The 27,500-nt window shown below is 45.6% G+C and overlaps 2 protein-coding genes and 1 long non-coding RNA gene across 8 annotated transcripts in view; all 3 read left to right on the top strand.

The window, feature by feature from the left end:
* Nucleotides 1-11,517, top strand: part of LOC134075213 (enhancer of polycomb homolog 1-like) — a 23,034-nt gene extending 11,517 nt beyond the window's left edge. For both annotated transcript variants that reach the window (XM_062530747.1, XM_062530746.1), the window contains exons 6-13: nucleotides 362-494; nucleotides 1,510-1,668; nucleotides 2,056-2,145; nucleotides 2,702-2,847; nucleotides 3,613-4,028; nucleotides 7,672-7,911; nucleotides 8,319-8,580; nucleotides 9,775-11,517. In XM_062530747.1, the coding sequence (XP_062386731.1) occupies nucleotides 362-494; nucleotides 1,510-1,668; nucleotides 2,056-2,145; nucleotides 2,702-2,847; nucleotides 3,613-4,028; nucleotides 7,672-7,911; nucleotides 8,319-8,580; nucleotides 9,775-9,847 (1,519 nt within the window). In that variant the 3' untranslated portion in view covers nucleotides 9,848-11,517. The remainder of the gene's footprint in view (nucleotides 1-361; nucleotides 495-1,509; nucleotides 1,669-2,055; nucleotides 2,146-2,701; nucleotides 2,848-3,612; nucleotides 4,029-7,671; nucleotides 7,912-8,318; nucleotides 8,581-9,774) is intronic.
* Nucleotides 11,518-12,587: 1,070 nt separating this feature from the next.
* On the top strand, nucleotides 12,588-16,046 carry LOC134075218 (uncharacterized). The gene is made up of 2 exons (XR_009938030.1): nucleotides 12,588-12,981; nucleotides 14,962-16,046. It is a non-coding gene; the product is annotated as an uncharacterized LOC134075218 (long non-coding RNA).
* Nucleotides 16,047-20,240: 4,194 nt separating this feature from the next.
* Nucleotides 20,241-27,500, top strand: part of kif5ba (kinesin family member 5B, a) — a 30,989-nt gene continuing 23,729 nt past the window's right edge. For all 5 annotated transcript variants that reach the window (XM_062530755.1, XM_062530754.1, XM_062530757.1 and 2 more), the window contains exons 1-4: nucleotides 20,241-20,570; nucleotides 25,760-25,847; nucleotides 26,075-26,148; nucleotides 27,395-27,499. In XM_062530755.1, coding sequence (XP_062386739.1) covers nucleotides 20,445-20,570; nucleotides 25,760-25,847; nucleotides 26,075-26,148; nucleotides 27,395-27,499 — 393 coding nt within the window. In that variant the 5' untranslated portion in view covers nucleotides 20,241-20,444. The remainder of the gene's footprint in view (nucleotides 20,571-25,759; nucleotides 25,848-26,074; nucleotides 26,149-27,394; nucleotide 27,500) is intronic.

A 27,500-nucleotide genomic window follows, 5' to 3' on the forward strand; every position in this document is an offset into this window, starting at 1 on the left:
TGGTGTTAATATGGTTTTGTTTATTTTAACTTGCATAAAACACTGTCCTGCGGCTTATACACAATGCGGCTTATATGCGGGAAATTACTGTAGCTCGAAAATTTGGATTTTCTCAATATAGCATCTAGCGCAAAGCGACTGGTTTTGATTTGCAGGGTCACATATGTCCATTATTGGTCTTGATGTGTGTGTGTGTCTTGTTTAGGTATTTTCATTGTGTATTTACATTACTAGAGTGTAAGACCAAATTTCTTGTCACTGTCAACATATTTGGCGGACTAAACCTTGTGTGTGTGTGTGTGTGTGTGTGTGTGTGTGTGTGTGTGTGTGTGTGTGTGTGTGTGTGTGTGTGTGTGTGTAGGAGTGGGATGCCTGATTTCGGTGGAGACATCATGGCTGAAGCGGAAGCCCAGAGAGCCCAGATGAAGCCGGTCTACACACTCCCCCTGCTCCCCCTCACCAACACCACACACACACGAGACTACAGGACCAAGGTACACACACACACACACACTCCCCCTGCTCCCCCTCACCAACACCACACACACACGAGACTACAGGACCAAGGTACACACACACACACACACTCTCCCTGCTCCCCCTCACCAACACCACATACACACGAGACTACAGGACCAAGGTACACACACACACACACACTCTCCCTGCTCCCCCTCACCAACACCACACACACACGAGACTACAGGACCAAGGTACACACACACACACACACACACACACACACTCACACACCCCCCCCCCCCCCTCTCCCCCTCACCAACACCACACACACAAGAGACTACAAGAGCAAGGTACACACACACACACACCCTGCTCCCCCTCACCAACACCACACACACAAGAGACTACAAGAGCAAGGTACACCTACACACACACACACACACACACACACACACACCCTGTTCCCCCTCACCAACACCACACACGCACGAGACTAGAGGAGCAAGGTACACACACACACACACGCGCACACACACACACACACTCCCCCTTCTCCCACTCACCAACACCACACACACAAGAGAATACAGGAGCAAGGTACACCTACACACACACACTCCCCCTGCTCCCCCTCACCAACACCACACACACGAGACTACAGGAGCAAGGCACACACACACACACACACACACACACACACACACACACACACACACACACACACACACACACACACACACACCCATACCCTGCTCCTACTCACCAACACCACTTAGCACAGAGACTACAGGAGCAAGGTATACACACACACTCTTCCCCCCCAAAAAGTGGAAGAATTGTCAGGAGAAGGAGGAGGTTGTAGTGATTGTAGCCCCCCCTCTCTCTCTGCCCTATCAGGAGAAGGCTGTAGTGATTGTAGCTCCTCCCCTCTCTCTCTGCCCTATCAGGAGAAGGTTGTAGTGATTGTAGCTCCTCCCCTCTCTCTCTGCCCTATCAGGAGAAGGTTGTAGTGATTGTAGCCCCTCCCCTCTCTCTCTGCCCTATCAGGAGAAGGTGGAGGTTGTCCGTCAGAAGCGGAAGTACGAGAAGAAGAAGCAGAAGGTTCTACCAGGTCCCGCCCACCAGCACTCAGGCCCCGCCCTCTTCAACGCAAAGGACTTGAACCAGTACGACTTCCCCAGCTCAGACGACGAGCCCTACTCTCAGGTACACACACACACACACACACACACACACACACACACACACACACACACACACACACACACACACACACACACACACACCCTCAAACCAGTACGAGTTCCCCAGCTCAGATGACGAACCCTACTCTCAGGTAAATGCACGTGTGCACACACACATAGACACCCCTAAACCAGTACGAATTCCCCAGCTCAGACGACGAGCCCCTACTCTCAGGTAAACACTCACACGCGACTATGATATCCCATACTGACCTGTCTCTCTCTCTCTCTCTCTCTCTCTCTCTCTCTCTCTCTCTCTCTCTCTCTCTCTCTCTCTCTCTCTCTCTCTCTCTCTCTCTCTCTCTCTCTCTCTCTCTCTCTCTCTCTCTCTCTCTCTCTCTCTCTGCAGATATTCTCAGGCTCGTCAGAGGCAGAAGAGGAGAATGATCCTGATGGTGTGTTTGCATTCCGACGGCGAGCGGGCTGCCAGTATCACAATGTGAGCAACACACACACGTGCACAGACACACATACTCTTGTATACATGCTGTGAGCAACACACACTCTTGTATGCTGTACTCTCTATATAACGATGGTAGTGGATTATCATGAGTCCTCTCTCTATAACGATGGTAGTGGATCATCATGAGTCCTCTCTCTATAACGATGGTAGTGGATTATCATGCTTTTCTCTATAAAGATGATGGAGTCCTCTCTACAGTAATTTCCCGCATATAAGCTGCATTGTGTATAAGCCGCAGGACAGTGTTTTATGCTAGTTAAAAGAAACAAAACCATTTTAACACCATATTAACTGCCACCCTGTATTAACCTCATAACGGAAGAAATTTAGCAAAATCAATGTATAAACCGCGGCTAATAGTCAGGAAATTACGGTATTTAACATGGTAGTGAATTATCACGCTGTTCTCTATAACGATGGTAGTGGACTAACATGAGTCCTCAACAGCAGCAATAGTAACTGTTACGCTGAAATATTGTGATTGTGATGATGATGATGACGATGATGAAGAATAACCCCGCCTCTCTCTCAGGCTCTCCCGCGATTGGCCGGGTGGCCGTGGGCAGGTGCTAGTGAAGGGGGGCGGGGCCAGCCGCGCTACCGTTACTCCCTCACCACACTCACATCACCACGGCGATGCTTGGGGTTGGCACGGCGACGCGTGGGTCGAGGCGGCCGGTGAGTGGCACTGAGGATGTGGATGATTTGTGACCCTGCACAGCAAAATCAGTCGCTCGTCGCACGATACTGTTTTGAGAAAATCCTCAATAATCTAAAACTTCTGGGTTAAAATGTTGAATTTCACGTTTTCGCATAATTCGACAGTATACAGTCTACAGTTTCATATCGTGAACTCATTTCACGAAAAACATACGTTTTGACTGTTAAACCCGGTGAAGATTCAACACATTAGCAGTCATTCCCGTTTGTCCATGCCGCTTAAAAAGTTGATTTCTCCTCTTCTGGCATATCATGACGGGAGAACCATGTCAACTTTGGATGCGGTTATCTTAGCGATACCTTTTCCAAATACCCTCGATATACATATCGTTGGCCTATGGCCGTTCAATAACTTAATTTTGTAGATTTTACCAAAGCGACTGGTTTCACTGTGTAGGGTCACATTTTATATTTGTAATACAATTCTATATGTATGTGAATCTTAAAGAGCTGATGATGATGATGATGATTTTATAGCTATAATAAAATTCTCTGTAAATCTTAAAGAGCTGAAGATGATGATGACGATGATAGTGGTGGTGGATGATGATGATGATGATGATTTTATAGCTATAATAAAATTCTATGTAAATCTTAAAGAGCTGAAGATAATGGTGGTGGTGGATGATGATGATGATGATTATTATTTTATAGCTGTAATAAAATTCTGTGTAAATCTTAAAGCGCTGCAGATGACTGACGAGCGTTCCGATGCCTTCTCAGGGTTCTGCTGGATCGAGCATGCTCAGAGTGGGACGCTGTGCTGCAGGGGCTGGAACCGCACACACACACGGCCACACACACACCGACACATACCACCCCACACACACACATGCAGACAGACACACACACACAGGGGATCTTACAAGCAGACCCTCGCTCTCAGGCCCCAGCAGGCGCACCCACAGAGACTCTATGCGCACACACACACTCGCACGCCCACACACACACGCGATCTCCCACCGCCTCTCTTCGACAGCTGCTGCAGGATATCCAGTCCTGTCGCCAGAGGCACTTCAGACCACGCCCCCCACCCACAGCTCCACGGCAACCGCCCTTCACCCTCGGTCGATTGGCCAATGGCCTGGGGGCTCAAGCAGGGGGAGGCTCCCGATCCAGCGCGCCCCGTCCTGCACCAGGTGTGTGTGTGTGTGTGTGTGTGTGTGTGTGTGTGTCTACAATTTGTATCTGTTGATCGCAAAACAGTTAAGAATAGCCGTCTCACTGTCATCAAGCGCGGCCGTAGTTGTCCAATGAAGAAAGACTTTGGTCCGATGAGCACATAGTCGTGTGTGCTTACATTGTCTGGACACTAAAGGGAGTTGTAACGTTAACTGTCTGATAAACTTAACTAGGCACTAGGACTGTGAAATTATTTGATTTTCAATTTCAATCCTGCCACTTTCTGTTAAGAAGTAGGATTTTCAAATGCATATAAGGCGACCAAAGAAAGATGGCTAATCTAACATTTATTTACGAAACGCCTGTTTTTTGAAGTCAGCACGTTACAGCTTGTCTACTAGCTTCGACTAGTGCTCAAGGATAACATGGCGAACACGGACCAATGCTACCATTACATTACAAACACATTAGGCAAACACGGACCAACGCTAGCACACTTTAGCAGCTGAAGCAGAGGACCAAAATAGTTAGCTGGTGAAAAGATGCAGGAGAGAAGGAAGAGAAGAGAACTGATGAAGAGATGTAGGAGAGGAGGAAAAGAAGATAGCTGATGAAAAGATGTAGGAGAGGAGGAAGAGAAGAGAACTGATGAGAAGATGTTGGAGAGGAGGAAGAGAAGAGAAATGATGAAGAGATGTAGGAGAGGAGGAAAAGAAGATAGCTGATGAAAAGATGTAGGAGAGGAGGAAGAGAAGAGAACTGATGAAGAGATGCAGGAGAGGAGGGAGAGAAGAGAACTGATGAAGAGATGTAGGAGAGGAGGGAGAGAAGAGAACTGATGAAAAGATGCAGGAGAGGAGGAAGAGAAGAGAACTGATGAAGAGATGTAGGAGAGGAGGAAAAGAAAAGCTGATAATACGCTGCGACGGAGACCAGAAGCAGAAATGCTGTTTAATAGTCACAGCTAGCACCCCACAGCTAGCACCCCACAGCTAGCACCCCACAGGTAGCACCCCACCCCACTGCACAGGTAGCGCCCCACAGCTAGCACCCCACTGCACAGGTAGCGCCCCACAGCTAGCACCCCACAGGTAGCGCCCCACAGCTAGCACCCCACAGGTAGCGCCCCACAGGTAGCACCCCACCCCACAGGTAGCACCCCACTGCACAGGTAGCACCCCACAGGTAGCACCCCACATGTAGCACCCCACAGGTAGCATCCCACAGCACCCCACAGGTAGCACCCCACAGGTAGCACAGGTAGCACCCCACAGGTAGCATCCCACAGGTAGCATCCCACAGCACCCCACAGGTAGCATCCCACTGCACAGGTAGCGCCCCACCCCACAGGTAGCACCCCACTGCACAGGTAGCACCCCACAGGTAGCGCCCCACCCCACTGCACAGGACACAGGTAGCACCCCACAGGTAGCGCCCCACCCCACTGCACAGGACACAGGTCTGCAGGTAAAGGACACAGGTCTGCAGGTAAAGTCAAACCAAAATGGCCGCCAGATGAGTCAAATGAAAGTGAAATGACTAAAGTAGTGAAAGACTGTATGAGCACTTAAATTCCCTTAGCCAGTAGCAATAGTGAAAGACTAGTATGAGCACTTAAATTCCCTTAGCCAGTAGCAATAGTGAAAGACTAGTATGAGCACTTAAATTCCCTTAGCCAGTAGCAATAGTGAAAGACTAGTATGAGCACTTACATTCCCTTAGCCAGTAGCAATAGTGAAAGACTAGTATGAGCACTTAAATTCCCTTAGCCAGTAGCAATAGTGAAAGACTAGTATGAGCACTTAAATTCCCTTAGCCAGTAGCAATAGTGAAAGACTAGTATGAGCACTTAAATTCCCTTAGCCAGTAGCAATAGTGAAAGACTAGTATGAGTAGTTAAATTCCCTTAGCCAGTAGCAAGGGGGCACACTGAGGAGCTGATGGTTGGGACGCACTGCTCTGGCGGTGGCTGATGGTGGTCAGCAATCATTTTGTAGGGGCATTACTGCCACCCTGTGGTAGTGAACAATAATTGCACTCATTGTGGTGAATATTGAGGTGCGTGTGTTTAGCAGAGTACCATTGAGATGAGCGGCGTTATTGGAAGGGTTTGGGAAGGCCATTAGTTTTCCCCCTTTTTACAAAAAAAAAAATCTTTGGATTTCATTAAAGGGACCCTATGCAACTTTCTGCAGGAGACGATCGCTCTTTGTTTACATCTGGAAGTCTGAGACGAAGAACCACGCTTGCAATTTATATATTTAAATATAGCCTATACATGTATAAATATACACGCTAAAGCTGTCGGGGAAGCTCTGCAGAGAAAATGCAAGCATAAAACGAGCGAAAACAAACAACGAAACCGAAACCAGAGATGAAATCGCCAATCCTGCATAGTTCCTCTTTAACTTTCAAAGGTACACTATGCAGGATTAGGTGTTTTTAGTTCCCTATATTTATATTTTACTCTGCCGTTATAAATATCAAACTTCTTGTGACTTATTCCCCCTGTACACAATGAAAATGCTTTTGTTGATTAACAATAGGTTAAATCTATGACAATGTTTCACGATTCTTGCGAGATTTGTCAGAGCGCCGATGTCTATGCTGTGTAGCTGTGCTAGCTAGGTGAACGCTACGTCTATGCTGCATAGATAGACAGAAAGTTGGATAGATACTTTATTGATCCCCTAGGGAAAATTCAAGGTTTTTTTTTTTTTTTGATAGATAGATCCGTTATTGATCTAGCTTATTGATCTAGCTTTATTGTAGCTTTATTGATCTAGCTTTATTGATTTAGCTTTATTGTATAGCTTTATTGTATAGCTATGGCCAGAGCGGTAGATCAAGTGGAGTGGCGACACTCCCATAGATCTCCATAGGAAAACATGGCGGTGCTTTTTCCAGGCTACTTTTGCGTTATGGGAGTTTTAGAACTATTAACAGCCAATCTCTTGGTCAGTACAGTAATTTCCCGCATATAAGCCGCATTGTGTATAAGCCGCAGGACAGTGTTTTATGCAAGTCAAAAGAAACAAAACCATATGAACACCACATTAACTGGCCCCCTGTATTAACCTCATAGCAGAAGAAATTTTGCAAAATCAATGTATAAGCCACGGCTAATAGTCGGGAAATTACGGTAGTCAATGAGTTAATTGATCCCACCCTCCTGCGATTCAGCCATTCAGCGCAGGTTTTTTGGAACTTTTGATCGTGTGGCGGCGACATTCTAGGGCTATGGCAATGCTAGGTGAACAATTTGCCTTTTGCAAGTGTGTTTACCATCAGGATGGCTTCGTAAAGGTTATATTAAAGTGAAATTCTGGCATCTTGTACCTTTTTTAAGTTCACCTGAAAAACAAAACAAGATAAAAAAAAAAGGGTTAAGGTCTCTGCCGTATTCAACTGGAGACGAAATTAACATGCTTGTTGTTTACATCTCTCTCTCTCCCCTCTCTCTCTCCCTCCCTCCCCCTCTCTCTCTCCCTCTCTCTCTCTCTCTCTCTCTCTCCCCTCTCTCTCCTCTCTCCCTCCCTCCCTCTCTCTCTCTCTCTCTCTCTCTCTCTCTCTCTCTCTCTCTCTCTCTCTCTCTCTCTCTCTCTCTCTCTCTCTCTCTCTCTCTCTCTCTCTCTCTCTCTCTCCTCTCTCTCTCTCTAGTGATCACGGAGGAGCAGTTCCAGCAGCATCAGGAGCAGTTGGCGCTGCTGCAGCGGTCTCTACTGGCACAGCAGGCGTTGATGCCCCCTGCCCCCCCCGGCGCCCCCTCCCCCCGCACGCTGGACTCCGCCAGCGCCCAGTTCGCCGCCTCCGCACTGCTCTCCACCGAACAGCTGGGGGCGCTCAAGAGCAGAGAGGACGCAGCCGGAGCCGCCCCGAACGGCCTCGTAGCCCCCTCAGGTAAGACGTGTGTGTGTGTGTGTGGCTGTAATAGGACTGTGTGTGGCTGTAATGGGCCTGTGTGTGTGTGTGTCTCTCTCTAATGGGAGTGTGTGTGTGTGTGTGTTTCTCATGCCCCCCGTGTGTTGGCCTGCTGTAAGTGAACAAAGTGGGTCACTAGTCACCAGAGATGTGGACTGAAGTCTGACCACTCGAACTCGTCACACTGACGCTACAGTTTTGATTTCATGGGACTTACTTCACTGAGACCGAGCCGATCACTGAGTCTGTCCCACCTGTGCTATAGCTCTAATGGGACTGTGTGTGTGTGTGTGTGTGTGTGTGTGTGTGTGTGTGTGTGTGTGTGTGTGTGTGTGTGTGTGTGTGTGTGTGTGTGTGTGTGTGTGTGTGTGTGTGTGTGTCTCCAGGTGTGCATAAGGGCTTGCATCACCCCACCACCACCACCCCTTCGGCACTGGCTCCCACCCCGCCAACGCACACTAACAACGGCACGCCACATCTCCATGGCAACGCTGGAAGCCCCTCCCCGGCCCAGGCGCTTGTGGGCGTGGCACTCACCGGTCACCTGACACGCCCCCTCGCCGTGCCCGCCTCCGCACTCAAACTGGCCGCCAGCCGACAGATGCCCCGCGTCGCCACGACAACGGCTGCCATGGAGCTCGACCCCAGGTGAGTGGAGAACGAAGAGATGGAGGGATGAAGGGATAGAGAAGATGCAGGGATGAAGGGATAGAGAAAATGGAGGGAAGGGATAGAGAAGATGAAGTGATAGAGAAGATGGAGGGAAGGGAAAGAGAAGATGAAGGGAGAGAGAAGATGGAGGGAAGGGAAAGAGAAGATGAAGGGAGAGAGAAGATGGAGGGATGGAGAAGATGGAGGGATGAAGGGAAAGAGAAGATGGAGTGGAGGGAAAGAGAAGATGGAGGGAAGGGAAAGAGAAGATGAAGTGATAGAGAAGATGGAGGGAAGGGAAAGAGAAGATGGAGTGATAGAGAAGATGGAGGGAAGGGAAAGAGAAGATGGAGTGAAGGGATAGAGAAGATGGAGGGAAGGGAAAGAGAAGATGAAGTGATAGAGAAGATGGAGTGGAGGGAAAGAGAAGATGGAGGGAAGGGAAAGAGAAGATGAAGGGAGAGAGAAGATGGAGGGATGGAGAAGATGAAGGGATGAAGGGAGAGAGAAGATGGAGTGGAGGGAAAGAGAAGATGGAGGGGAGGAGGTGACCAGGAAAGAATGTAACCTGAGGGCTCAAATATGCTTTTGTGTGTGTGTGTTGATTTGTCAGATGTGTGTGTTGATTTGTCACATGTGCATGTGTGTTGGTTTGTCACATGTATGTGTGTGTTGATTTTTCAGATGTGTTGGTTTGTTGTGTGTGTGTGTGTGTTTGTTGGTTTTTCACGTGTGTCTGTGTTCATTTGTCAGATGTGTGCGTGTGTGGGTTGTTGGATGTGTGTTTGTTGGGTTGTCAGGCGTTTGTGACGAAAGGCATGTTTGCAGAAATATTCTTACCACCTGATGGACATTGATGGTCCTTGATTCCGTTTCTTGTGAAATATCTGAATGGAGTGTGTTTTAACCATTTACCTGTTCGTCCTGTGTGTGTTTTAACCATTTACCTGTTTGTCCTGTGTGTGTTTTAACCATTTCCTGTTTGTCCTGTGTGTGTTTTAACCATTTCCTGTTTGTCCTGTGTGTGTTTTAACCATTTCCTGTTTGTCCTGTGTGTGTTTTTAACCATTTCCTGTTTGTCCTGTGTGTGTTGTTAACCATTTCCTGTTTGTCCTGTGTGTGTTTTTAACCATTTCCTGTTTGTCCTGTGTGTGTTTTAACCATTTCCTGTTTGTCCTGTGTGTGTTTCAGGGAAAACCACGATCAAGACAAACCAGCACTCAACAGCCTCACAGACAGTACAGTGGCCATGGAAGTCACGTAGGCCTCCTGAAGAGACTCGGATACTCTCACACACACACACACACACACACATGCACTCTCACTCATTCTCTCTCTCTCTCTCACACACACACACACACACACTCTCACTCTCTCTCTCTCTCTCTCTCTCTCTCTCTCTCACACACACACACACACACACACACACACACACACACACACACACACACACACACACACACACACACACACACACTCTCTCTGGCTTCCTCTGGGCCAGGGTAACCCCTCCTGGTGCTATGCATCGTAGCAACGCCATATTTCCATGGCGATTATCGGGACTTGACTGCAATGCTCGTGTGTCATGCTCTTGTTTTTTTATCGTCTGTGTGTGTGTGTGTGTGTGTGTGTGTGTGTGTGTATGAGTGTTGTGCGAGGCCCATCCTGCACCTGTGTGTACATAACATTACTTGAACACACTTGTCTGTTAGTTTATTTGTGATATTTTGCACTTGGGGATCAGGGAGAGTATTCATGTGTAAGAGTGTGTATGTGGGTGCTCTTGTATGAGTGTGTGTGCGTTACTGCAGAGTGTGTATGTGGGTGCTCTTGTATGAGTGTGTGTGTGTTACTGCAGAGCCTGCTGTGTGTTATATTTATTGTGTCGTGTTTACAGAAGCCTTTTCCTCTCTGTCTGTGTGTGTGTGTGTGGGGGTGTGTGTGGAAGATTTACTGAGCCAAACCGTAAATATTCATCTCTCCCTCTCTGTCGCTCTATTTCTCTCTTCCTCTCTCTATCCCTCTCTACATCCTTCTCTCCTGATTCTCACCTGCTCTCCCTATACACCCCCGCCCCTCTCCACACACACACACACACACACACACACACACACACACACACACACACACACACACACACACACACACACACATCGATTTGACTCTCATAAGCTCCCATTGGCTGATCATTTGAGTTCAGAAATGCTGAAGGGAGGACTGCAGCAGCCATGCTCTTCCTGCTAACTCAGCTCCTCACCATCGCCTCACTTCCTGCTACCATCGCCTCACTTCCTGCTACCATCGCCTCACTTCCAGCTACCATCGCCTCACTTCCTGCTACTCAGCTCCTCACCATCGCCTCACTTCCTGCTACCATCGCCTCACTTCCTGCTACCATCGCCTCACTTCCTGCTACCCAGCTCCTCACCATCGCCTCACTTCCTGCTACCATCGCCTCACTTCCTACTACCATCGCCTCACTTCCTGCTACTCAGCTCCTCGCCATCGCCTCACTTCCTGGCCAACAAAGCAGGATTCCCATGATCCTTCTCTGCATGAACTCTGACCTTTCCTTGAGGGGAGCGGGGAGAGGGCAAGCTGTTCTCTTCTGTGAAGAGCCTGAAAGCTCATCTATGTCTGTATGTATGTGTGTGTGTGTGTGTGTGTGTGTGTTTGTGTGTTTGTATGGTTTTGTAGTCCCATCTGAAAGCTCATCTGTGTGTATGTGTGTGTATGTGTGTGTGTTTGTGTGTGTATGTGTGTGTGTTTGTGTGTGTGTGTGTGTGTGTGTGTGTGTGTGTGTGTTTGTGTGTGTGTGTGTGTGTGTGTATGGTTTTGTAGTCCCACCTGAAAGACAGAATGAGAAGAGGGGAGAAGTGGAGGAGAAGGGGTCCTCTCTGATGAATAAACCTGGGCATTCATGACCTAACTACGGCTCTGTGTCTGTCTCTTCTCTCTGTGTGTGTGTGTGTGTGTGTGTGTGTGTGTGTGTGTGTGTGTGTGTGTGTGTGTGTGTGTGTGTGTGTGTGTGTGTGTGTGTGTGTGTGTGTGTGTGTGTGTGTGTGTGTGTGTGTGTGTGTGTGTGTGTGTGTGTGTGTGTGTGTGTGTGTCTTTGTATGGTTGTATGGTTTTGTGGTTTTGTAGTCCCACCTGAAAGACAGAATGAGAAGATAGTCAGTTTCCTTGTGTAATTTCATTTTTTTGGGATTATGAAAACTATATGTTTTCGGAATCCTTACAACCTGAGGAATCAGGAAATCTTTGTTTGACAATTTTCAGAAGTCATTAAAGCAGTAATTTTTGGTCTTGAAAATGGTGTACTATTGCATTAAAAACGCCATAATGCTATACTGGTAGATAGGATAACATTTTAAACTTTTATGCATCACCACAAAACTTTCTCAGTTATTCACTTACACCAAGACAAGACTTTTTTGTATTACAAGTTTTCTGAAATGTAATGTTTAAATATGCAAATGAGGCTTAATCTACTGAAATAGGTGTTAATTTGCACAAACGTCCAAACCTGACATGTACATATTGGATGAAGCCACTTTAAAAGTTAGCATTGCAGTTTAATCATATAATAGTAGCTATCCTTTATGGATGATTAAGGTTTTAGCCCTTTATTATAAAAATACTTAATAGTTACTCTTTTATCAGGAACTATTAAGTATTAAAAAACAATGGCAGCAAAATCACACAATTCCACACAAGTGTCCTGCTTATTCATAAGACCCATCAGTTTTTTCATTCTTATCATGGTAAACAGTAAATTCCAGTCAGCAGCATTGCCATGTCATGTAAAAGGTTCTTGATTGAGGAAATAGCAACAGGACAACAGAACCAAAGAGCTACTAGAGCACATCAGCTGTAATTGGAATTTAGAGTAGATATTGTTGATCTTCAAATGTGTATGTTAGAGTGCGGTTAAAAATCAATACACACAAACATTCTAACATTATACAACACAGTCTCTCTCTCTCACACACATACTCACACACAATGAAAGCAAGCTAGAGAAGCCTGTCCTCTGAGTGACTCACTGACTGGCTGTTGTGGTATGGACTCACTGACTGGCTGTTGTGGTAGGGACTCACTGATTGCCTGTGTGGTATGGACTCACTGATTGGCTGTTGTGGTATGGACTCACTGATTGGCTGTTGTGGTAGGGACTCACTGATTGCCTGTGTGGTATGGACTCACTGATTGGCTGTTGTGGTAGGGACTCACTGATTGCCTGTGTGGTATGGACTCACTGACTGGCTGTTGTGGTAGGTTTAATGCCGTCATCTGTGATGCGAGTGAGGAATTAGAGGAGAGTCTGCTGCTGAAGGAGGGAATCCGCTGCCTGCAGGAGGCAAACAGGTGCCCAGACCGCATCATCAGACTTAAAGGGTATGTATACTAAAGTCTTTAAAGGGTATGTATGCTAAAGTCTTTAAAGGGTGTGTATACTAAAGTCTTTAAAGGGTGGGTATACTAAAGTCTTTAAAGGGTAGGTATGCTAAAGTCTTTAAAGGGTATATATGCTAAAGTCTTTAAAGGGTAGGTATGCTAAAGTCTTTAAAGGGTAGGTATGCTAAAGTCTTTAAAGGGTATGTATACTAAAGTCTTTAAAGGGTGGGTATGCTAAAGTCTTTAAAGGGCATGTATGCTAAAGTCTTTAAAGGGTAGGTATGCTAAAGTCTTTAAAGGGTGGGTATGCTAAAGTCTTTAAAGGGTATGTATGTTAAAGTCTTTAAAGGGTAGGTATGCTAAAGTCTTTAAAGGGTATGTATACTAAAGTCTTTCAAGGGTGGGTATGCTAAAGTCTTTAAAGGGTGTGTATACTAAAGTCTTTAAAGGGTATGTATGCTAAAGTCTTTAAAGGGTAGGTATGTTAAAGTCTTTAAAGGGTATGTAAATGCTTTGTTCATCATTTGTAAATTATGACTCTTATGTTAATTCTCATTATATAATTCCTGATTAACTCATGAGTTACAAGTGGTTAGTTAATGATATTTTGTGAGGACTTTTTATGCCTTGCAACACATTTACAAGTAGGTCATACAGGTTACACTTTATTCATTTAGCAGACACTTTCATCCAAAGCAATTTACACTATCAATGAAGCGAAAGGGCAAGGCCACAATGGTGGAAATCGGGGATTGAGCCCCCAACTCTTACTGCATGCTAGCCCTGCTACTCTACTAAACAATGAGCTGACCCGGACCCGACCCCCCATCACAGTCTGGACCGATAATGTGGCCCCCAGACAAAAATGTTTGGTGACCCCTGATCTAGAGGCAAGAACCCCTTTATCTAGATTCTAGAAGCAAGAACCCCTTCATCTAGAAGCATGATTTGCTGTCAAATGAAAGGTGACACTCTGTGTTGCGTGTACCTTGAGTGTTTTGCAGTGCATGAATTTAGAGAGGTATATAGCATTACTATGGTAGAGAGGTATATAGCATTACTATGGTAGATCATGATAAGGTATAGCATTGCTATGGTAGTTCATGACAAGGTATAGCATTACTATGGTAGAAAGGTATAGCATTACTATGGTAGTTCATGATATGGTAGATAACATTACTATGGTAGTTCATGATAAGGTGTATAACATTACTATGGTAATTCATGATAAGGTGTCAAAAATGGATTTGTACGGGGTGCTGTGACTGTCCAGTATTCGGGACACCCAACTGGTACACCAGAAGGTAAATGTACACTAGCCTGGGTATTCCCATGCTGCCTTACGTGCCATTTCATTCACGCTGCTAAGGCAGTCTGGAAACTACCGCCCTAATTTTTGCCTCAGATAGGGGACCAATCACAGAACAGGGGGGGTGGAGCAAGACGTTGATGAGCTATGCACAGACACATTTGATAGACATCCGGTGGCGCCCAATAAACAAATCTGGGCATTTTTTTCAAATACGAGAAAACAAACGTTAGGTTGAAAATGAACGTCTCATTGAGAAGTGGTGGCACTAGCCAGGCTAAATATACACTGGAATATTTCCGGAATACTGAAAAAGTATAATTTATAGGCCTGTTAATGGTGAAAAAACACCAACGTTTTATCCAAACTCTCCATACAGTATACACGGCTCTGGACCTCTCACTGCCTCTAGATTGCGCTGTTGTACGGACCTCTCACTGCCTCTGGGTTTGCGCTGCTGTTATGAGCTCTCACTGCCACTAGATTGTGCTGTTGTACGGACATCTCACTGCCACTAGGTTGTGTTGTAATGACCATCTTGGCCAGGACTTCCTGGGAGAAGAGTTATTGTAACTCAATGGGACTTTTCCCGGTTAAATGAAGGTTAAATAAAATAAAACCTCTCACTGCCTCTATGTTGCGCTGCTGTAATGACCTCTCACTGCCTCTAGGTTGCGCTGCTGTAAAGCCACTGAGCCGTGCACTCAGCTCAAGGACAGGACCCTGAGCTGCAACCAGCTGGTCACCATTCGGATGAAGGGAGAGTCTTACACGGAGAGACAATCCGACTGGACAGAAGCGGATAAAGAGGAGATGAAGAAAGAGGGGATGCAGAGAGAGGAGATAAAGGAAGAGGGGGTGGAGAGAGATGACATGTCACTGGTGTGTTTAGTAGTTATGATGGCATTTGTAGTAATTACTGTGTCATTAATTGTGTCCAGGCGTGTTAAGTGACTCACCTGGGCCCACTGTCATGGTTTCTTTATGTATTCAAAAACCCTGACATGTTTAGTGACTTTTCCCTTTGTCTTTGGTCTGCCTGGAGGTACCCTGACATGTTTAGTGACTCCCCTGTGCCCAGGCCCATGATGTCATGATGTGTTCATGTATTTGACCCACCTGTGGCCAGAGCCAAGTCTTTATGTACTTAACCTACTGTACATGCCCACCAAGTTGTGTGTCATGTACTGGATGGCATACAGTACCCTCCATAAGTATTGCAACACATGCTAAAGTTGACTATAAAGAGGATTATAACATCTTTCGGAAATTGATCTTAATGCCTAAATAAAAAAAATGAGGAAATTTCCAACATTTAAGGACATCAGTTTTCTTTTGTGAATGAATAATGTATCAAATGAATGTTTTCCTAAACACAGGGGTCATAATTATGAATGTCTATGTTAACCCTATGTCTTAAAATTCCCATAGAGGCAGTGAGATTTGAATTTTTTTGTTTTCTAAATGCTATTTCATGGATCCAGGACTATGTTCCCTCGGCCTCCATACCTGGAGATTGGCATGGTTTTATTTCAGTATAGCCTATTAGCTGTTTTAATTCTCACTGAGCTCAATGCAAATCAAACATTTGTAACTTTGTAACTCGTCTGTGTAACTCAAGTGTGGTTTGTGGTAAGGTCCTGATAACTCAGGTCACACGTTTAAACTATTGCTCTTTTATGCTTTCGTATTACCTTGCATGTTTTATATTTTCTTTTCTTTATTATTCTTCAGTTTTTAAACTTTTCTTTGACAATCGCCCTTATTTGCTTTTATTACAGTATCCCTGTGTGCTTGTGGTTAAGTAAAGCACACTGAATGACCTCTGTGTATGAAATGCACTACTACAGTATAAGTAAAGTTGACTGGACTGTAAAGTTGACATCTCTTGTCAGTGATGTTAGCCGAATGCAGAGGTAACCAAAACTCTCCGGGTGCACCTGGTGGATAAGCCAGTTTGTGATCGGTTCTAGCAAACGTGGACTGGAAGCAGGAGAAATAAATGTGCAGGTGTCCAGTCTGACCTGCAGGTGAAATCGCCGGCAAATCAGGCTGGGTTTACTCAGTGATAACATCTTTTATTCATTTTAGAATGTACAGTATCTATTTCTCACTAACTTTGACAATCGTTGCACATCTACTCTCTTATCAGACAGATCCCTGACTTGGCTGTAGGTGTTGATAGGCCTACAGGTCACCTCAGGTGCAGCCTGGCTGAGGGCCCGGTCAGCTCATAAAACGTGGACACAGGCAACCTGATATCCACTAGAGGGCAGAGGACAAAAAGTGTGTAGCAATTGCCAATTTCTTCGTCCCTGCGAGAGTTCAACAGATAATTCTAAATAAAAAAAAAAAAAATAGGATAAAAAGTATATGTTACAAATAGTTTCTCAAGATACCGGATCTCCTTTTGGGCAAAGATGGTAGCTTTTTTGTAGGCGAGCTTAAGAGGTCTATTGTACAAGACACAGAAAGTAAACCAACATGACAAGACAGACGAAAAACACAAAGGAGAACCCCCAACAGGATCTAAAGATCGTAACAACACAAAGGAGAACCCCCAACAGGATCTAAAGATCGTAACAACACAAAGGAGAACCCCCAACAGGATCTAAAGATCATAACAACACAAAGGAGAACCCCCAACAGGATCTAAAGATCGTAACACAAAGGAGAAACCCCAACAGGATCTAAAGATCGTAACACAAAGGAGAAACCCCAACAGGATCTAAAGATCGTAACACAAAGGAGAAACCCCAACAGGATCTAAAGATCGTAACACAAAGGAGAACCCCCAACAGGATCTAAAGATCGTAACACAAAGGAGAAACCCCAACAGGATCTAAAGATCGTAACAACACAAAGGAGAAACCCCAACAGGATCTAAAGATCGTAACACAAAGGAGAAACCCCAACAGGATCTAAAGATTGTAACAACACAAAGGAGAACCCCCAACAGGATCTAAAGATCATAACAACACAAAGGAGAAACCCCAACAGGATCTAAAGATCATAACAACACAAAGGAGAACCCCCAACAGGATCTAAAGATCGTAACACAAAGGAGAAACCCCAACAGGATCTAAAGATCGTAACAACACAAAGGAGAAACCCCAACAGGATCTAAAGATCGTAACAACACAAAGGAGAACCCCCAACAGGATCTAAAGATCGTAACAACACAAAGGAGAACCCCCAACAGGATCTAAAGATCATAACAACACAAAGGAGAACCCCCAACAGGATCTAAAGATCGTAACACAAAGGAGGAACCCCAACAGGATCTAAAGATCGTAACAACACAAAGGAGAACCCCCAACAGGATCTAAAGATCATAACAACACAAAGGAGAACCCCCAACAGGATCTAAAGATCATAACAGCAGATCCTGCAGAAGAACAGCTCCATGGAACTAAGAGTTGAAGTGCAATTATGTGCACTTGAAGAAGACGACTTGTTCCATTTTCGTCTGATGCTTGAAAATGTGATAACATATCTGTTGTGTGTGAAAGTGTGTAAGAAAGAGAAATATAGGGAGAGAGTGTGATCGGCTGTGTGTGTGTGTGTGTGTGTGTGTGTGTGTGGGTGGGTGTGTGTTAGAGCTGTGTAAGCTTGCATGCACTATAGACTCATTTTATCGCACTGCTCCCCTGTTTCCCTTGACAACAGTAGCCATGGGATGGGAAAACATGATGGAGAACTGACCTCAGGCACCAGAAATAACAGAATAGCTCACTCAACACACACACACACACACACACACACACACATGCTGAAGCATGACTCAGGAAGAGACTCCACCCTGGAGCCAAAGGCATGCCCTAAAGTGGCATTCATATAAAAAGAAACATTTGTGTGTGTGTGTGTTTGTGTGTGTGTGTGTTGAGAGACTCTTCATGTCCATTTTATTTAATTATTTTAATAAAGAACCCATTTTGCCATTTTTTACAGTGCATCACATGAGCTGCCAGATACTGTGTGTGTGTGTGTGTGTGTGTGTGTGTGTGTGTTTACTGGTATTAGATGCTGAGTGTGTGTGTGTGTGTGTGTGTGTGTGTGTGTCTGTGTGTCTGTGTGTGTGTTTACTGGTATTAGATGCTGAGTGTGTGTGTTTGGTATTAGATGCTGTGTGTGTGTGTGTGTGTGTGTGTGTGTGTGTGTTTACTGGTATTAGATGCTGAGTGTGTGTTTACTGGTAGATGCTGAGTGTGTGTTTACTGGTATTATGCGATATTATGGAGCTGTCCCACTGTAAAATTATGAAGTCTGTGTGTGTGTGAGAGAGAGAGAGCTCGGAGCGTGTCTGTGTGTGTCATGAACCAAGGGGTTACCCATCTACCAACAATATAGTGTTGTGAGATTAACAAGGGGTCATTACTGGCTATCACCATACTAAGCTCAATTTTTATTACCTCCGTCAAGGAGGTTATGTTTTCATCAGGGTTTGATTGTCTGTCTGTCTGTCTGTCTGTTTGTTTGTCTGTCTGTCTGTCTGTTTGTTAGCAAGATAACAAACAAAAAGTAATGAATGGATTTAGATTAAATTTTCAGGGAAGGTCAGAAATAAGCCAACGAAGAAACGATTACATTTTGGGAGTGATCTGTATCACCGTCGGGATTCCGGGCGCGTTTTAAGTTTTTCGCTTAGCGGTGTAATGGCATGGTATGGCCACGTGGTGGCGATCTGAGTAGTTTAGGTTCAATGTATGACAACCTAGGAAGAACAATACAGGCGGAGGTCTGCGTTCTCTGAGTGCTTTTCTAGTCTAAGATTGAACATTATTAGTCTGGGGAGTCTGCACTGTATTTCTACTGCAAAAGAGGTGTGATTGGCATAGTTCAGATGACCTTGTACGCTTGGATAGTTCTTCAACCAATCAGACCAACGTGCGTCTTTTGGATAAGCTCGTTTGTGATTGGACCCAGAAGATGTGGACAGGAAGCAGGGGAGATAGATGTGCAGATTTCCCGGCTGTGTCTGAAACATCAGTATGCACGCTGGGCAGTGTGCATTTTCCGGAAGTTACGTCAGAATAGACTGTCCGAAAGTCAAGCGCTCTCACTAGTTGGGTACTTCGTTTGGCGTGATTTCCAAGCGTGCATCGATGCATCTTTTTTTCCCTCAGGTATCCCATAATCCATTGCGCAGCGCAGGTCAAGCTCCACACGTCATGCAAATTGTCAACACACCCCCCTCCCCAAATCAGGTGACGCCAACTAGTTAGTGCTGTCGAAATGTAGGTAGGGACGCACACTGAGGAGCAAGCTAACTAATACGCTACTGGGAAGAAGGTACTACCCAGCGTGCACGCTTGACTTCTGGACACAGCCCCAGTCTGAGCTGCAGGGTGAAATGAAGTCCATTGGTCGGCAGGTCAGGCAGGGTTCACCCAGCCTATGGGTTACCCAAAGGGAGGCTGGGGCCTTGAAAAAACATCAGCAAACAACTGCTATAAAAAACATGTTTTTTTTAAATGTTGTCAGGGTTGTCACAATAGGTCACAGGTGCCCTCCCATTCCTGTTAGCCTATAGCATTCTGAATCCTGGCTTCAGCCTCTCCAACTCAAGTCTTTGAGGGTTCAGGACTTATTAGACTCTAGGGACTCAGCCAGTGTGTCTGATGAATGTTGTCAGACACAAACACCAAAGAAACAGTAGTGGTTCAGTTGCACTTTCTTGCATAGCCTAGCTACAGAGCAAGGCCAGCCCAGTTTTGCCTCATGTCAAAGGTAGCAGAGCAGAGGCTTAGGTCAAAATACCAAGCATACTTATCAGTCACAGTTTGTTACCAATATTCTGACATTATTTGCAGTGACAGCTCTTTAGAAAACAGTCTGTTTAACACCTTTGTGTAGCAGTGGTGGCAAAGGAGGTGACGTCATTCTGCATTCGGAACCTACCGACACTAGCCGAGAGCCACACGAGCGCTGTGATCAGCCCGATCAGACAGCCACCCGGCACCATGGCTGCCATATTGGAGAGGAAGTAAGTTCATTCCCGTGATCTTCCGAACACAGCGGACTAGCTGCTCGGAAGAACCGAAGAGAATCATTTTTATCTGCTGGGGAAAGGAGGGCGCACTCTACTGCCCCTGTCAGACCTAACTCTACTTCTTGTCGAGAACTGCAAGTTTCCATTCCATAGCCGTGGAAGATGGCGGACCCGGCAGAGTGCACAATTAAAGTAATGTGCCGTTTCAGGCCTTTGAATAAATCTGAAGTGGCAAGAGGCGATAAGTATATCGCTAAGTTCCCAGGCGAAGAGACGGTTGTACTTGGGGTAAGTTTGTCACATTGCATTCTTGTCTGTGCGGCCGAGGTAACGTTAGTGCGTGTGTATGTGTGTGTGGCTGCCTTCGCGGTGGGGTGTTGAGATGACAGGGGCAGTGCCCCGTTCGCTCAGCTGCTGGGCCATTAGACCCCACATCATAAGAAGCTAACTAACGTTAGTTGTTAACGTCAACGACTGGCGACCTACATAAACATATCTCATCACATGGCTCACAGAAAACGCACTCGAAGTCTTTCAAATGCCCGTTTGGAGTAGCTAGTCAGACCTGTCAGTTGTTGTTGGACAGTTAGCTAGCGAACTAACGTTAGCTATTGATAGCAGTCTGAGGAAGTACGTTAACTAAGCTAGCTAATGTTACTGTCGATGTATCTTGCCACGTCAGGTCTAAATAGCCGATTAGCATTGCTTTTAAATAAAACTGAATATCAAGTGCTTTCACTGCTATCTGAATGTAACTTCGGCGATGATGAACGCCCTTAATGTAGCTAGGGAAATAGCCACAGGCCATGCACCAAGTTGCTAATGTTATTTTTCCCAAATAGTTAGCCAGCTAACTTAGCATAAGAGTTAGGAGACCCGGGTGACGTAAACACTAGCTTGGCAAAATTAGCTATTGGTTTCCCCGTCATGAGCTTTGATGTCTGTCTGTAAACGTTTCTGATCTAACATGCACAGGAAATAATCCCAACGTTTCCAGATAACTATTTTGCAATGAATAACATGCACAGAACAGCCAAACTAGGACACTGCTAACTAACATAACCGTAATGTTAGGCAAGTTCAGGTGTTTTTCTGGCTTAAGCTGGGACTGTTAGCTTGGAAGACAGCTTACGTCATATGTTCAGCTTTATGAATGATCGGGAGTCAACATCAGTACGAATGGTGTGTAAATGCAGTAAGAAAAAAGTTAGATTATAACGATAACAATGACTTTTAAACTCAAACCTAATGTCAGTCAATTCGGGGAAAAGGCAGATCAGCAAAGTCACATCGAATCGACGTGTCTTTGCTCTCCGGGTCTGACTCTGTTCTCAGTTGGAGATGAGGAGGGTGGAGTAACACACACACACACACACACACACACACACACACACACACACATACACATGGCTATCTTTAGGTGGTCCATTCGTAGAGAGACTAGAGAGTCAGATTCTCATCTCACTCTAACATGGCCAAGTTGACCAAAAGGACATGACTACATGTGACTACAGACACACACACACACACACACAGACAGGCACGCATTGTGTATACCACAAGGGATAAGGGTGTGGACAATGATATCACACTCCTCTCACTACCAGTGGCTTGGCCTCTGCCCATTCCAATGTGTGTATGTGTGTGTGTGTGTGGGGGGGGGAGGGGGTTATAGAGGAGGAGAGAGGGAGGGAGGTGTGTGTGTGGAGGAGGTTATAGAGGAGAGGGAGGGAGGTGTGTGGGGGAGGGGGCATAGAAGGAGAAAGAGGAGGATAGGGTGGATAGAGAATGGAAGTAGGCCTAGACATAAGGCAGTGGGAAGTAGGCCTAGACATAAGGCAGTGGGAAGTAGGCCTAGACATAAGACAGTGGGAAGTAGGCCTAGACATAAGGTAGTGGGAAGTAGGCCTAGACATAAGGCAGTGGGAAGTAGGCCTAGACATAAGGCAGTGGGAAGTAGGCCTAGACATAAGGCAGTGGGAAGTAGGCCTAGACATAAGGCAGTGGGAAGTAGGCCTAGACACAAGGCAGTGGGAAGTAGGCCTAGACATAAGGCAGTGGGAAGTAGGCCTAGACATAAGGCAGTGGGAAGTAGGCCTAGACATAAGGCAGTGGAGAGAGGGTGTGAACAGGGGATGCTGAGGAATGAATGGCGAATGAGGAGAGGAGAGAGGATGAGGATGGAGGAGAGGGATGAAGAGAATGATTATCTTGTCAGTTGGTGTTTTGGGACTAAAGGTGAGGTGTGTTTAGTGTGGGGTGGGGACTACAGGTGAGGTGTGTTTAGTGTGGGGTGGGGACTACAGGTGGGGACTAAGGTGATGATAATGATGTGTTTAGTGTGGGGTGGTAGTGACGATGTAATGTGTTTAGTGTGGGGTGGCTGGTAGTAGTGCTGTGCGATATGGACAAAAAGTTATTTCCCGATATAGGCAATTCCATACCACGATAACGATATATATCCCGATATAGAATTTCCACTTAAAATGATATATTTACATTCACACATGAATGCAAATTTTTCTTATAATTTCGAACATTTTTTTTTTTTTAACAGTTGTGGTTGTGTACAGTAGGTGTAATTAAGTGCCTGTCACTTTAAGAAATACGTGAGAGAAAATAATGACGTTAAACCCAATAGTAAGCCTAAATTATCTAAATGCCAATAGCCTAGATTGGTTAGCAACACACATTTGAGAGATGCAAGTGAGCAAATCAGCTTGATATTAGCCTATAATTGTGTGTTACAATAGCATCACTTAAACTAGCAGCAATGTCTCGCTGTTAATAGCACTGCTGCGTATACGAGTGTGTGTGAGGGGGGGAAAGACACACAGCCACAGGCTAGCTTTTAGGGGAGACCTGCCTTGCGCGCACCGCTTCTTCAGAAGAACACTTTTGTTGTATCGGTGCACCGTGCAACACTAGTCTTTATGTCAACGTCAAAAAAGTTTAATTTGTTTACTATTAGCTGCCTGTGTTCATTTGCCTGCTCACCCATCCCGAGTCAGTAAATTAAGTTTACGATGCCCGCTGCGAGAAGCGGCAACGCACCTGCAGTTAAATGGTCTGAGCAGTCACAGCCACACACGTTATCTGGCCAATCATATCGCGTATAGAGTCGGTGGGCGGGCTTAACATAATGACGACTGACGTGTGACTCTTCCTTAAACCTTAAATACAGGGGCCGAAAGTATTGGAACCCCTATGTTAAATTCCCATAGAGGGAGGCAGATTTTTAGGCCAGTTATTTCATGGATTCAGGATACCATGCATCCTGATGAAGTTTCCTTGGCCTTGGAATAGCCCCACATAATCACATACCCTTCACCATAGCTAGAGATTGGCATGGTGTACCCACATAATCACATACCCCTCACCATACCTAGAGATTGGCATGGTGTACCCACATAATCACATACCCTTCACCATACCTAGAGATTGGCATGGTGTACCCACATCATCACATACCCTTCACCATACCTAGAGATTGGCATGGTGTACCCACATCATCACATACCCTTCACCATACCTAGAGATTGGCATGGTGTTTGATGCTCTTTGATGCTCATCGATGCTCATGGGCTAATGGAGTTTGGAATGGAAGCTGAAGATCCCAGACAATCAAACTTGAATTTGCTCTGTAGGTCAATTTGGCAAGGAGGCCATTGACACCCATTTCCAATGTTCCAAAACCTGTAGATGGCGCTTGTAAATCTAACTGAAATCTTCTAGTTTGCCTTAATTTTACGACATATATCCTCTTTTCGTCAATCTTCGATTTTGGTCTAGTTTTCTACCTTGTGCACGAGCAGACATGAAGCTGATTTAAGCCTTGTGTGAATAAACGAGGGCAAGATGCAGCTCACTTGAGTTAATGGAACGGCTTTAGCCTCAAGCGAACGTCCACGCTAGTTCAAGCGAGGCTATTTCTGTTGAGCGCCGCCTTGTTTAGCGAGTTGATGGAATACCCCCCTGGTCTTATTTGACACTCAGATATGATCCAGGGTGCATTGCTGCACTCGCCTAAATGGCACTGATGTCCCCATGTTGAACAAGCGTTCATTCACACTTTCCTGACCAAACTTGTCCTACATAGCCACAGTAACTATGTAAGTAGCCGACATTGGGAGTAAGAAAGGATATGACTGGAAGGGTGTGGCCTGTGGAGGTGTGTGTGTGTCTGTGTCTGTGTCTGTGTCTGTGTCTGTGTCTGTGTCTGTGTCTGTGTCTGTGTCTGTGTCTGTGTGTCTGCTAGGGGCTCCAAATGATCACTAGCCACCAACCTGCTGGTTTGGGTTGTATTGGTTGTGAGTGAGTGTCAGTTTTTATTGGTCATCATGTCACCTGTGAGTGTGTGTACGTGTGTGCTGGTTGTGTGTGTTTATTGGTCATGTGTTTTTATGTTTCATTGTCAGCTGAGTAACCTCAACCCAGGCTCCGGCCAATAAAACAGCAGATCTCTTTCATCCAGCCAATCGGATGTGGCCTCAGGGCAGAGCAGGAAGTGAGGCCAGGGTAGAGCTGGATCCCTGTGACATCACCAGTGTGTCAGCAGACTGCGTGTACCTCTCCTCATGGGAGCGACACACACACACACACACACACACACACACACACACACACACACACACACACACACACATTGCACACACACTCATTTTGACGAAAACCATTTATTAACATCTCTTAAATGTCACACATCTGAACACTGTTACCACACATCTAAACACTTTTAGCACACACACATCTCAACACTGTTAACACACGTCTGAACACTGCTAACACACATCTAAACGCTGTTATCTGTTAACACACATTTAAACACTGTTAACACACATCCACCTGTAAACACTGTTAGCACACATCTCAACACTGTTAATATACATTTAAACACTGTTAACTGTAAACACACATCTGAACACTTAACACACATCTGAACACTGTTAGCACACATCTGAACACAGAAACGTCTCCATGAGACCGTGATCTGAGAAAAAGTACCTCTGACAGGAAGACTGGGAATTGTGTCCAGTGTAAGGAATAGGAATGGGAATCGTGTCCAGTGTAAGGAATAGAAATGGGAATTGTGTCCCATGTAAGGAATGCCGGTCTTTCCACAGGACATGCCAGTGCTCTGCCTTTGTCTCCCCCTAGAGGGGGAACAGGGTGTGTGTGACCTGGATGTGTTAAGGGCGGCGTGTGCTGTGAATAGTCAAAAGCTCTGCATCCTCTTGAAATGTTCTACCAAGAATTCATACCACCAATTGTTCATTTACTCTTATTTCTTTCCCTCTCTTTTCTCTCTTTATTTGTCTCTCCCTCCCCAATCACTCTCTCCTCCTCTACTCTCTCTCCCCATCCTCTCTCTTTCCCCTCTCCCTCCCATCTCTCTCTCTCTCTCTCTCTCTCTCTCTCTCTCTCTCTCTCTCTCTCCCTCCCTCTCTCTCTCTCTCCATCTCTCTTCTTGTGTGCAGGGTAGGCCCTTCATGTTTGACCGAGTACTCCAGTCCAACACCACGCAGGAGCAAGTTTATAATGCATGTGCTCAGAAGATAGTCAAAGGTGAGTCACACACACGCACACACACACACACCTACACACACACACCTGGTGATGACCTGGATGGGTATAACATGTGAACTGTATTGTGTTACTAGATGACCTGGATGGGTATAACATGTGAACTGTGTTGTGTTACTAGATGACCTGGATGGGTATAACATGTGAACGGCGTTGTGTTAGTAGATGATCTGGATGGGTATAACATGTGAACTGTGTTGTGTTACTAGATGTCCTGGACGGGTATAACGGGACCATTTTTGCGTACGGACAGACGTCCTCTGGCAAGACACATACCATGGAGGTGAGATGCACTAACACACAATCAACACTTCACACATACACACTTTTGCAGTTACACACAGTGGCACTTCACACATACACACTATTGCAGTTACACACGGTGACACTTCACACATACACACTATTGCAGTTAGACACGGTGACACTTCACACATACACACTATTGTAACACGATGACATTGCACTCTTCAGGCCATCCTTAAAAAATATTTTCGTTTGCCGTAACCCGACCGACTCTGTCAATTTAGGGCCGGACTTGCGTTAAGACCGGTCGATATTTTTTTTTACTCTTCAAACAACCAATACAAACTCAATACAATAATGTTCAAGCTAAGTCTATTAGCCCCCTTGTTGGACTGTCTCATAGATGGTTTATTAAGTAACTAGACAATGACTGTCCCGTTGGTTCCCCTGTGTCTCCTGCGTGTGAGAGTGTCTCTCCCTCCCCTCCGGTGTCACAGAATGTGTTCTGATGTGTTTTGATTGGGGGAAGGTGTCCGCGGGGGAATATTTGGTTCAGATAGGTTAGCGATTGATAAGACGTTAAGTAATCGTTTAGTGGCCTACGTTTATGTTGTGTTGTTGTTCGATGAGGGTGAATGACGAGTGATTGAGACCGAGATTTAGCAGTAAATCAATTTGTTGGTTTTGAGCGGACACCTGCCCATGTTGGAATGGGAGTAGGCTATGTCGGAATTGATGGCGGTCCACGCTCTTTAGCCTGTAGGCTGTAGGGAGTTTTGGAATATCTCAGCCTCCCCGTCTCCTAACGCGTATGGTGTAGGACTAGGCTACGCTTCGTTTCATTCACTGTTAATGGTTCGTGCATCGTGCTTGACTGTAATGATTGCTGCAGCTATAGAAAATGTTCGCGGTCAACGAAAGGCTACTAGTTCGGACACCATTATTCATCTAAAAAATGCATTAAAACACCTCAACATCGCGTTAACTTGGCACGAAGTTCTGGAAGAACTGTGCCCATATATTTCCCATGCATTCCTATTAGTCTAACGGTGACTGTGTCGCCTCAAGTTAAAATGTCTGATCAAAAAAAGATTTCAATAAGATTTCTCAACGTGTGTGTGTGTGTGTGTGTGTGTGTGTCTGTGTGTGTGTGTGTGTGTGTGTGTGTGTGTGTGTGTGTGTGTGTGTGTGTGTGTGTGTCTGTGTGTCTGTGTGTCTGTGTGTCTGTGTGTCTGTGTGTCTGTGTGTGTGTGTGTGTGTCTCTCTCTCTCTCTCTCTCTCAGGGTAACCTGCATGACACAGACTGCATGGGCATCATCCCCAGGATCGTGCAGGACATTTTCAACTACATTTACTCAATGGACGAGAACCTGGAATTTCACATCAAGG

This window comes from Sardina pilchardus, chromosome 2 (genome assembly GCF_963854185.1).
Source record: "Sardina pilchardus chromosome 2, fSarPil1.1, whole genome shotgun sequence".
Taxonomy (NCBI): domain Eukaryota; kingdom Metazoa; phylum Chordata; class Actinopteri; order Clupeiformes; family Clupeidae; genus Sardina; species Sardina pilchardus.